This window comes from Anarrhichthys ocellatus, unplaced genomic scaffold, assembly GCF_004355925.1.
Source record: "Anarrhichthys ocellatus isolate YVR2014 unplaced genomic scaffold, GSC_Weel_1.0 scaffold9, whole genome shotgun sequence".
NCBI lineage: Eukaryota > Metazoa > Chordata > Actinopteri > Perciformes > Anarhichadidae > Anarrhichthys > Anarrhichthys ocellatus.
In genome coordinates this window covers 9,356,839-9,369,187 of record NW_022280039.1, presented here as the reverse complement: position 1 = coordinate 9,369,187, position 12,349 = coordinate 9,356,839, and the positions used below count along the sequence as shown (strand labels likewise).

Genomic DNA, 12,349 nt, shown 5'->3' with positions numbered 1-12,349 from the left:
TGTGTGTGTGTGTGTGTGTGTGTGTGTGTGTGTGTGTGTGTGTGTGTAGGAGGAGGATGAACTGTGTCAGGAGCGAGCCAGTGAGAGGGTAGTGATGAGGCTGACCGCTCTCTCTTTGCAATACAACAACTGTTGGCTCATCCTGCACTGTGGAGACAGTCAAGGAGGAGGGTCAGTGTGCACACACTCACACACACACACACACACACACACACCGTCACTGATTCTCTCTGTCTGTCTGTGTGATGGTAGATTTTCGACTGAAGCCTTCAGCAACTTGGTGTTGGTTTATTCGTCTCTGGTGCTGTTCGGCATGAAGTCTGAGGATCTAGACATCAAGGTAGAATAAAAAAAAATGATTTATTTTTTTTTTCTGCCCTCAACTGTTCTGGATTTTTCAAAATCGTGCTGGTAAAACTTTAGCATATCATTTAGTTATTAAAATGTACCTACTGGCACAAAAAGTTATTAAATTGAACCAGCACTCGCATTTATGATACATCTTAAGAAAATAGAATTATGGGATACAAACGCATTCGTGGTGATAAAAAGGAGAGAGCGACAGCGTAACAGCCCATCATATAATCATGTGATGGAGCCCTGTGCTAAATGCTTAAACAAATAGGACATTATGTTAATAATTAAGTTTGGCATTCGCTGAAAAGCAAGTTGTTTGCAGCACTGCTTAGTTGTGAGTTTAAATGAGTGGAGGTGGTGGCGGGCACGATAACGATACAAACCACCTCGTCTGCTACTCTGTCTGTCAGGTGCTGATTGTGTCCGAGGTGACTGAAATAGCCGAATGGATCAGTCAGATCTGCTTTCACAGCCTGATGGCCAGTGAGAAGGAGCCTCTCAACTACCTGGACAGAGACTGGCTGACTGTGACTCCTTCAGAGGTGATCTATCCAGAGGAAGTTACATAAAGTAGTCCCGTATTTAGTTGAAAGGCTTTTCTATGGTTTTCAATAACTACTTCAATGCAACTCTTTCAGGGTAAAATGACTTCTGCTGTCTCAAGCTTAATTTATAGGTACAAATATACCTTTCAGTTTGTGTTGTTTCCTTTCCCTCCAGGAGGAAAGCTGTCTGTTGCAGTTCCCGTGTATTAACCCTCTGGTTAGTCAGCTAATGCTGAGGAGAGCGCCATCCGTCCAGTGGCTCCTGGGGGCCTCTCTGTCTCAGCTAATGGAGCTGCTCCCTGAGGTGCCACATAAAGTCCTCAAGGTGATCACAGATGTACCACTACTCTTTAAGTTCACCACACTGTATGTTGCCTTTCTGCCTCTGTAATACAATGTGTTAGTGGCTGAAAGCACACCAGAGGTTGAGACACTGCAGTTATTTAAATTATGGGATGTCTTCTTTTTTTTTTTTTACAGCCACTGATCTGACTGTAAATGTCTTTATATATGTAATTCACATAAAATCAATAAAGATAAGTGACTTATAATAAAGTAAATTTGAATCTTTTCAGTGACGTATCGGCACTAAACAGCCCCTCTTCTCTGTCTTGTTTCAGCTGTTCAGTGACACCACCTCCCTGTACACACTGACCACAGGCCAGCCGGAGTCTCAGACAGTCATCACTGAGACAAACCCACCAAACAGCCCCTGGACCACCACTGCTGACCCACAGCAGGAAGCCCCCATCCACCCCCATCCAGAATTATTCCGTAGTGACCCCAACACCAGCTTCCTGTTCGGAGCCGATCGCAGCTTCAGTGAACCGGACCCAGACTCGATGGTGCCGGAGGGAAACACAGATTTCAGACTCGACCTGAGTTCCTCCTTTGGCAGCCCGGATGTCCCCCTCCAGAGGAGCTGGACCAGCAGTGACCCATGGAGAGAGGAGGACGGAGGCAGAGAGGAGGTGACGTTTTCTGGCTGGAGACGCAGAGCCGGAGCAGTGGGGAGAGTCGTCGGGAGAGCAAACGACGAGTGGACACGGAGAGCTCCGTCGAACCTCGGTGTCGATGCTCGCGGCGGAGTCCAGCTGGACGGCCCGTTCCAGCTGGACTCCGCATTCAGTTCCAGCCACATCCTGCAGCAGCCAGCCAACAGTCAGACCTCCACTCACTCTGCCGTCTACGGTGACCTCCAGCATCCAGATGTCCACCACCGCATCTCCTACGGTCTGAGCCCTCCTACAGAAGTCACGCTGTGGGGTCGAGGTCAAAACGGCAACGACTGCCTCACGAGTAGCAGAGAGACAACGGTTTCAGCTAAATATGGCTCCAGGTGCTGGATAGGACAAGAGAGGAAGAGGAGCGGCGAGGCTGCTGGTTTGGTCGGAACAGGTGAGTGATAATCTCTCAAGGTGAGTTTCCATCCACCGGTTCCTCAAATAAAGCGTAAAAGACTTGTTGAATAAATCACAACGTACATGAAACACGTGACTTAAACATCCACTGGAGCTTCCGCTCCATAAAAAAACACCAGATCCTCAAATTAATACAAGAAAGAAATATAAATTGTTTCCAAAACGCCGCCTACATTGTTTTCCACCGTTTGAAGTCTGACAGGCGCCATTAATACATTGCGGAGGAAGAGCACATAATTTAAAAAAGCATCCAAGAATGGAGAATTAGTGTTTATCTTGAAGAATCACCACCTAATATCTGCATAACGGTTGTGAATGGAGAAGCACATTAATTTCCAATTTCCTTTTGCCAACTTTTAGGAAAAGTAGTTAGAATTTGTGCTACATTTGGACGGGTGTTACTTTGTTTGTTTTGGACGAATTGAGATATTTCCTCGTGTTTGTTTTGCAGTGTTGACGCCACAGAAGAAAGGGAGGTTAAGCTACGAGAAGGTGCCCGGCAGAAGTGATGGACAGACCAGACTTAAATTATTTTAAGCATAAATGCTTGTCATTCCTGTGGCCCGTCTGTGAAGACAAGAACGTTTTGTTAGACTCAAGTTAATGGCACAATTTAAGCTTCAGAGTTTTTATTCGTGTTATATGATGTTTCATTTGGCCTGGTTAGTCTGCAAAAGAGTTTCTATTGTAAGATAAGTTCCTCATTTTAAAATATGGATAAAATGTCTATATTTTAGGCATAAACTCTCTTATTAACAAGTAACAGTCGTCCTTTCTTGATTTGTCTTTTAAAACCAGCAGGAACAGAAATTTAATCTCAATGGAGTGCAGTAATTGCTGACAAAATAAGAAGAATTAATTATTTTCAGTCTAATAGTTTCATAATATAAACTACTGATTGTTTTGTAATAGTTGTTTGTTATCGTATTTCTTATGAGTTGTTTGGGGACTTTAATGCTTGAATTTCACAGCACAAATGGTATTTATGTGATTTATTTAATCAAACACTTGTTTATCATTTTATGCACATTCTGAATGTCCTGTATTGTTAGGCTCTCAGAACTGGATTCACAGACAATGAATGCCAATATAACACAATTGTAATGTTATAAAATGTTTCTTTACAGGTGAAATTGTAATTTTTAAAAATACTGCAAATTAATAAACGGTTGAAACGCCTTCCAACTACTATTTTACTGTCTATAACTGTTTATTATACGTTTATATATCGCTTGTAAGTAATTAAAAAAAGGGCGTTGTTAGCAGTTTTTGTCACAACAGTGCACATTTAGTTTTCCTCCATACAGAGCATGCTCAGTAGTGAAAAACAAATTGTGATTTATGGTTGGAGGAGCGGGATCGAGGGTCTTTGCCAGCTAAACTGATAAAGCCTCTCATTTTAGCAGCTCCAATGGTGGGGCTATTTCTTTCTCTTTTTTCATTTAGTGAAGCAATCCCCTTATCATCGTCTCTCAGCATGTGGAGAGAGTGCTTATCTTCACGAGCCAGCAGAGTGAAGCCAGCTCCCTCAGGAACGATCCCCAGACAAAGACAACCCCGAGGGACATCGACTCCAAGCCTCCCTGCCTCTGGACAGCCATATCCAGCACTGGCTAGCCACCATCAATAACCCACCAGCTTTTTTAGGGGGGGCTTTTTCTTTTTTTTAAACATCTCTCTCTTTCTCTCTCGCGCTCTCTCTCTCTCCCTGGCCTCTGCCTTCTAACAAGCAGTGGACAAACAAAAGAGACAGACTAAATGGTTTGTTTTTTTAAATGGCACAAGGAACAAAAGATGTGGGGCAGGATGGCCAAAAGGAGTCCCCGTGTGAAGGCTCGGTAAACAGCAGCAGTAATGGTGGAGTAATTGCCCCTGACTATACTTAAAAACCCAGAGCTGAATGGGACAAGGGGAGATGTGGGAATTAACAGGCTGTTTAAACCCAAGCCATCCTTTAGATTTTGGATTCTACGTCGACTACAGCTGTAAAGGTCACACAGCTGTGGTTATCTTTAATCACAGGCAGCAGTTAACTGTCACCTGTGTGTTTCCTCTCCCCTGTAAATAAAACCCGCACAGCCCCAGCAGCAGGAGGAGTAGGGGGAGGGTTTCTGCTTTAACCTGAACTGATTTAAGACGGCATATCAGCAGAAGGAACCCACAATATTTTGACACAATAACCACCATTGCAACGTGTTAATAAGATGATGTAAACAATGAGGCACGGTATCAAGTCAAGGTTTGTTGACCAACTGTATTTACAGTTAAATCTGCTGGTAAATATATATGTATTGACTGTTAATTTGCAAGCCATATCACTTCTGTTTGCATGCCAGATAGCAACTTTTGAGTGGTAATTAAAACCATAAATATTGTATTAATTTACCACGGTGCCAACTTTTCTGTTTTTTAAGAAGCATGTGTTTATTATGTTGAATTCAACATAAACACATGGTATGCAATACAAAATACAGCAGTAACCTCTGTTTTTGAGACTGCCTCTCACAGTGTGCTAACGCGTCAAAATGCTACACTTGAATTCAACATAATTTATTCCACAAGTGGCGTCATAGCTCGTCATGCTTATTCTGCCTATTCAGCATGACGGATAAACTACAACAAACCAGGTATAATCTTGGCCTGGCCTTGTAGGTGTGATGAAAGTTAACTGACTGGTGAAAATGGCCCACAGTGAGTGTGTCTGCAGACCTTCAGCCTGCAGTGGAGGCTGGACGCAGCCAGAGAGCGGCGGCGCCTGGCCTGCAGGTGCAGCCTCTTGGACGTGCAGCAGGGCCCATGAATGGCCGATTCAGAAAACGGCCCCCATCGGGCCCGTTCTCCAGGCCACGGAGCTAATCCCAGCCCCTAATCGGATTATGTAAATTCCTACTCCACACAGAGACTTTTATGGAAGGCTGCGTCTTTGAAACAACACTTGAAGGGTGTAAAAGGAACAGTGACAATTGGTTAAACTAGACTTCGGTTTTTTTCTTCTTTTTATCTGAACGGAGGTTGAAAGTGGGAGGCAGAGAAAGAGAGAGAGAGAGAGAGAGAGGAGTGGTTGGAGAGAGGTGAGTCAGGATGCTGTAATTTATGTGTGGCCCCATGGAATGGCTCAACAAGATTACCATAGTCATAACAAAACACATATTGTTCAACTGTCAATCTGGATATGGTATTTTTACCTTTTGTGGCCCAATCAGGCTGAATTCAATAGCAGAGCAGGCAGTGATATCAAGGTCTTTTCCACAGTGCAGTGGAAGGTGGGTTGTCCATGCCTAATGTCAGAGAAACAGAAAGGAACAAGTGTCCACAGCAGTAAGAGAGGGATCAGAGAGATGAACGTCTCAGTTTCACTTCAATGGGAATGTATTTATCACCTTTAGTGCGAACCTTCAAGGATTAAATGAGCAATGAATCATAAAAGCAGCAACAAATAGTCACTTAAAAGGCTGTTGAGAAGAAGAAAAAAAGATCCAGAATCCTGTCAAATGTTGCACAGAAACACCTATGAAAATCATTTAAAGTGATGATTTGTGGACAGTATAATCAGAAAGCCCCCTCCATTGGTTCTAAATGATAGAAGGGGAGGGGGGAGTGTGTTTTAACAATCACTGCTCAGTTAACACCAACCACACACACACAATGCCACAGAGGCTCTACGACGGCACTCGTCACACAATAGGGTTCACCCTGCTATAAAATGTGGGATGCGAGCATGCGGCAGTCTTACCCCATCCCTCTCTCCCTCCCACTCTCTCTCTTTTACTCTCTCCTTCCCTCTCGCTCATAAGGATCCCTCAGCGAGCATGAGAAGACACATCTGAGTGGACATTGACAGCGGACTCCTGGACACTGATGACCTGCAGAGGACGACTCTGCAACTGAGATTTCTGCTCATTTCTACACACATACAGGTGAGACATTTTTGGTATATTGAAGCATTTCATTTTTCCCTTCCCTGTGTTAATCAACGAGGGTGTAATGAGGAGATGTGCATTTATACCAGACTTAACAGAATTGTCTGTTAATAATGATAATTTTAGATTTTGTTTTGTTGCAGAACAGCTTTTATTTAACCTTACAATCAAATCTGGTCAGACTTAACTTCAACCCCTCTATTTAGCATTAAATAGCACTATGTTAACATTTAATAAATGGTTTATAATGCACTGTAATGTAGTTATAACACCATAGCCTCATATTGTGTGTTCACTGTATTGTCATTTATCTGTTCATACACCTGTGGGGGCCAACAGGAGGACTTGTTGACAAATATCTGCTACATTATAATGTGTTATCAACTATTATCAAATCTATTAAACGTGTATATACTGCTTGTTAATGCTAGATACTGTAGGGGGAGTAAAAGCATTTCCAAAATCTATATTTACAATGAAAGCCTGGTACAACCTTTTGAATATGTCAATTTATGACAAAAAGAGGAAAAATATGAGGGTTGCATCTTTCAGAAATAAGCAGCAAATTACAAAATGAATCCTGGTAAATATTTCTTGTAGGATTTTATAAATAATATTTTATCAATATCAGTCATTTCTGTGCAAAAAAAATCATTCAGTAGTGTGGCCAGTTTTCCTCATACACTTAACTCTTTCTCCTTCCAGTCTAGAACGAGGATTATTTTATTATTGATTAAGATGCACATTATTTTCTTGATTAATCGTTTTATTTATAAAATGTCCCAAATTAATAGTGAAAAATTCTCTTCATAATGTCACACAGCCAAAGGTGGCGCCTCAAAATGTCTTGTTTTGTCCAAAAAAGCATCCAAAACCAAAAGATGTTCATGTAACTATCATGTATGAGAAAGACGAGCATAAAGAAATACAAGCATAAAATCTTCACGCTTAACAAGCTGGAACTTGGACATGTTACCAAAAACCATTATTCAATTATCAAAATAGCTGCTGATTCACTTTCTGTCAATCGACTAATCGATAAATCGACTAATCGTTACAGCTCTACACGGCACCATGACCAGGAAGGTGTTCACCAACACGAGGGAGCGCTGGCGCCAGCACAACGTCAACACTGCCTTCGCCGAGCTCCGCAAGCTCATCCCCACTCATCCTCCGGAGAAGAAGCTGAGCAAGAACGAGATCCTGCGTCTGGCCATGCGCTACATCACCTTCCTGGTGCAGCTTCTGGAGAGCCAGACCGGTCAGCCGGCCAGCCACTCCCCCACCGCTCTGCTCACCTTTCTCAGAGGAAACATGGAGCAACTGCACTCCCCTCCACACGGCTGGGCCCTGACCAGTGACACAGAAGTCCCGTCACCTGGATCCAGCTGCGACAGCTCCGAGGCCTGGTAGAACCACACACAAAAAAAAGAGACTCTTGAGTGGACCTTCTGACCCTTTTGCTGGGTTTAAAAAAAAAAACTGATTTAGTCCTTCCTCAAGACTTATTTTCTTTCTGCATTTGTCACCCGTGTGTGACTCGTGTTTCAATGCAGAAGATGCAATATTGTGTGATATTTGTGGACCCCAAACGTGGCTGACAACCTGGGCGCAGCCTCCCGATCAGTGTTGAAATATGATTTGCGGGTGAAAATTAATTTGTATTCTGCATGGAATGGATGTGTAAAAACCTGGATGTACAATACTCCCTTCATGTCTTCATGTTAATATTCCTTGTTGCCGGCCAGCCTGGAACTAATTGGGTTTTGCAATGACAGGGTGTTTTGCCGATGAGGAAAATGGATGGGGATTAAGGAATTTCTCATTTCAAGCAATAGATTCAGCATTTGAATAGATAATGGCTCAGCCAATTCTCCAGACTGCAATTGTCTCAAAATAGCCAAGGGCCGCTTTTTTTTCTTTTCTTAAATCGACATGTTGTTGTTGTTTTTTTCATGAGAAGACTAAATCTGACCTTTATATTTATTAACCAAGATTATCTGACTTCAGAAGAATCCGTTCTGTGAAAGACTTTTGCCGTTTCTCACCCGTTTTTACACAACGATGTTCAGTATTGGGTGATTCTTAGGATTGGGTTGAGGAATTTCGGCAAAAACTGACAATCCTCTTTCAGTAATCACACGCTTCACCACACACATATCTTCTCATTTAAACGTGTTTTGAGTTTTTGTAAAATACGCATGTCATATAGCCAAAGATTATGAATTGATTGTCTGCTGTGAAGAGTGTGCTAATTATCTTCTGATACCTCCTTTGTAAGTTATTTTGGTGTGCTTGTGAATATACAGTATGTTATTTATTTGAACTATTTATTTAATAAATGATTTGATAATAGAACACTTTCTCAAGCCTGTTTTGAACTGTAGTGTGTTCACACTGAAAAAATGACAAAAGTATGTGTACTCAAAACAGTCAGTATGTGTTGAAGGACATGATTGTCCCACAATGCAATTCACAAAGCAAATGGAGGAGTGTCTGTTGGGACAAAACAGCCCCAGGAACACCTAATAAAACAAAAACATGACTCAAATCCTTGGAAAATATTCTCAGTTAGTATGCAGTGCGAAATTGGGGCTCACCGATGACATTATTTCACACTGTCTAAATCGAAGTGATGTGAAGTTAAGAGCAGAGCTGCTGCCTCTTTGTTCGTGCCCAATAAGCCCGGAAACATTGGTCCACAAGTGCTGTGATGACCGTGTGGACACAAAGCTGACCTCTGCTCTCTGTCCACTGACCACAGGTCTGTGAGAGGAGCGGTGAAAGTCACAGCTTAACTTGTGACTGCGAGGATCGGAGGTCATTCTGGAGTCAAACGCTGCCCAGTTGACCGACGTGCAGATGGAGTTCTCTTCACTTTGTTGTTACACGCAGCATTTAACAGCACCGACACCATAACTATTAAGTGAAAAGGCAGGAATATTACTTGAAAACAAACAACAGAAATTACATAAATCACCAATTTATTCCTAATTAAACTCTAAAGTCCAACATAAAAATTAACAAAATGTTACTGTGCAATTAGATTAATGCTTTTTATGAGAAACGCCATCAAAATATTCTAAAGATAACAGAAGAAAATCAACTATTTTTTAAATTAATCGATTAATTGATTAGTCAGCAAATCAGACAACAGTAAAAAAAAAAGTACAAAGAGTACAAAGTTCGTCTTCAAATGACTTGTTTTGTCGTACCAGCAATCCAAATAAAAAAATTATATTCATGTATATATATATATATATTATATATTATATACTGCATCAAATCGATCATCAAAATAGTTTTCTGTCGATCAACAAACTGATTAATGGACTATGTGTTTCAGCAGTTCTAGTTCCAATATCCGCAGTTTTGTTTGCACCCATCTCCTTGTTTGTCATTTAAACCGAGGTCACACATTTACATGGCTAATCGCCTATTGTGACTGTAGAAATTGTGCCCCATTTTCAGGAAAAAAAGGCTGCAACTAACTGAGCCGAAGAGTAAACACTGAGTTGGTTTCGGGCGCTTTCACTCCGGCTGTTAAACTCGGGCTAATGGTGTGTAAACGGAGCAGAGGGCAGCTGGACATACTGACTGGAGGCCTGTGGGAACTGACAGGTGACTCATTGTAATCCTGCAAACATCCAAAATAAATCACATTGAAGTAGGAGAGTGAAAACAACTGTACAGAGCAGTCTGCCTCTCCCAAAGCATGCATTTTGGGAGAGATTTACCTCTTGTGCAATTTCACAGTGAATTGAGCAATTTCATGGTGAACTGAAAAAAACCTACTTCCGTTATTAATAGCTGTACTTCCCGGTAACATGAGATGCAATATTAAAAAATGTTTACCTCTTTGTACGTTGAATGTTTTGGTGTATTTAATGTTCAATTATTCAGTAATCATTTGAAACTGGATAGGAAGGCACGTGTTTGCTTTTGCGCACATGCTATCAGGCTGTGAAATGCATTTTGCTGATACATCCTTATTTACAGAAATCGCCCAATGACAATATGAGCATTACTCTGACCTCAATTTTCTAGCAGAATTATGAAACCCTGCATTGAAAATAATAACAAATCTGTACGCTTCTCATTCCCTCCACCAAGTATATTTGCCTGAATGACTATTCTCTCCCAAGTACGAGGGTAATCGTCTATTGAGAGCACATTTCCTTATCAGCGTCTAGCACACTGTCTGAATCTGTTATCACAATGGGCCAGATCAGTGCAGGCAGCCCCTCGCTCTCCCGGCTGAGGCGCCCATGAAAAAGAATTTCTGGAGTTGGGTGCCAACCGATAGGCCCTGAGCTCTTTATCCCCTTAAAGCCAATTCACACTCTGCATGTTTAAATATCTCAGCTCAACCCCTGCCCTCCCACTCCCGTCATGCACTCAGACTCCCTCCCTCTTTCCTTTTCCCTTCTCTCTCTCCCTCTCTCTCTCTCTCACCCCTCCGCGGCTGCAAGTCCAGGCGTGGACTGCCGCCGCAGCCGACCTGCAGCCCTGATGGGTGGGTGGGATGCAGGTGCAGGCTGGTTGGAGGGTGAGAGAGGAGGGGAGTCACCCATTGTTTGGCTGGACAGCACCCTCTCTCCTCTGGAGCACCCTCTGATGGGGGAGCCCACTGACAATCACGCATCCTAATCTGATTATGCAAATATCTACTTCAAAAAGCAATGCTCTGTAACCCTTACCCTGTGATGGAAAGACAGTGCGAGGAAGGAGGACAGAAGGAGAGGAAGCAGCAGGAATGCAGTGACTGAAGCGTAGATTGTGCATTATGCCCCTTGTATTTAATTTCATCTGGAATTCAACATTTAGACTGAATGATTCTGCGATTGTATGTAATACCGTGATATACCCATCATTAGTTTCCCTCACACGTCCTCTGAACCACCAGGGGAGGTCTGAGGACGAAACAGTATACACTTACACACTCTGAATGGCCACTGACTCCCTCAACAGGGCATTGAATTCAATATTCAAATGCTTATTGTTTTTCCAGACGCTCCTGAATCCAGCGTCAAAAGGAATCTACAATGTTAATGAGGGGGCCAAAGTACCCAGAGTTAAGATTTAGACGCCCAAACAGTCGCATGTGACATTTCCCATGAACAGCACACCCTCAACGCCACCGATTCCTAAAGGCATGGCCGACAACCCCCGCCTACCTAATATTCACACCGAGCTGACCCCTCTGGCCCCAGCCGCTTTCTGAAATCAGCTGCCTCATTCGACTGCGAGATACATCTCTAAAACAAGAGGCTACAGCCATGCTGGCAGCTCTGTGAGGCTGTTTGAGCTAAATGCTAACATGCTTTCAACAACACTGTTGACATGCTGACGTTTAGCAGGTATAATGTTTATGTTCAAAATGTTAGCATGCTAACGTTAGCATGAAACACAAAGTGCAGCTGAGGCTGATGGGCATGCCATTAGTTCTTCAGGTATTTGGTCATAAACCAACATGTTAGGCAAATAGAAATTTTGACCCAATGATGGGATCACCAATCTTATTGCAATACATCCTGAGGTGTAGCAACACATCCGACACTGCAATGCGATACCTTGAGCCACCACACTAGTGGGGCTGCAATGATCACAACTGAGACAAAAAACTGTAAACATACAACTACTTTCAAAATGTGGCTTTAAAAGCCCCCCCCCCCCCCTTACGAAAACCAAACATCTTTGGTTACACTCACACTCCTACACTTTGTATGCACGGAAATTCTTGCACAGGCCCCAACATGCACACTCCACATCCTCAAATTGCTCCAGTGTGTCCAAGCCCACATAGCTGAAATCTTTATCAGTCAGTTATGTCACTCCATTTCTCCACAGCCAACAACTAGTATCTGGGATTCTGAAGTCAGTTTTTACTTTCCTTTTGTGGATTTGTGGTTCAGGTTAGAGACCGCTTTCTTTTTTACTAACTGTTGACTTTACCTTTTACCCCTTAACATTTGCTTGGGGTATATGTGTGTGTGTGTGTGTGTGTGTGTGTGTGTGTGTGTGTGTGTGTGTGTGTGTGTGTGTGTTATATAACGTGCCATGTAGGACAAAGAATAGCTACGAGTCAGAGTTCAGCTTTGTTTGG

At 42.6% G+C, this 12,349-nt stretch overlaps 2 protein-coding genes across 2 annotated transcripts in view; both read left to right on the top strand.

Annotated features, from left to right (window-relative positions):
* Positions 1–3,307, top strand: part of shoc1 (shortage in chiasmata 1) — a 14,290-nt gene extending 10,983 nt beyond the window's left edge. The window contains exons 16-21 of the mRNA XM_031849380.1: positions 50–171; positions 253–340; positions 768–899; positions 1,078–1,227; positions 1,523–2,300; positions 2,775–3,307. Of these exons, the coding sequence (XP_031705240.1) occupies positions 50–171; positions 253–340; positions 768–899; positions 1,078–1,227; positions 1,523–2,300; positions 2,775–2,860 (1,356 nt within the window). The 3' untranslated portion in view covers positions 2,861–3,307. The remainder of the gene's footprint in view (positions 1–49; positions 172–252; positions 341–767; positions 900–1,077; positions 1,228–1,522; positions 2,301–2,774) is intronic.
* A 2,679-nt stretch (positions 3,308–5,986) lies between these two features.
* Positions 5,987–8,708, top strand: tal2 (T-cell acute lymphocytic leukemia 2). Its single transcript, XM_031849650.1, has 2 exons — positions 5,987–6,240; positions 7,304–8,708. The coding sequence occupies exon 2, from the start codon at positions 7,318–7,320 to the stop codon at positions 7,654–7,656; it is 339 nt and encodes a 112-aa protein (XP_031705510.1). The 5' UTR covers positions 5,987–6,240; positions 7,304–7,317; the 3' UTR covers positions 7,657–8,708.
* Positions 8,709–12,349: the final 3,641 nt, after the last annotated feature.

Coding starts and splice junctions, on each gene's coding strand:
- tal2 (XM_031849650.1), top strand. CDS start 7,318: ATGACCAGGAAGGTGTTCACCAACACGAGGGAGCGCTGGCGCCAGCAC.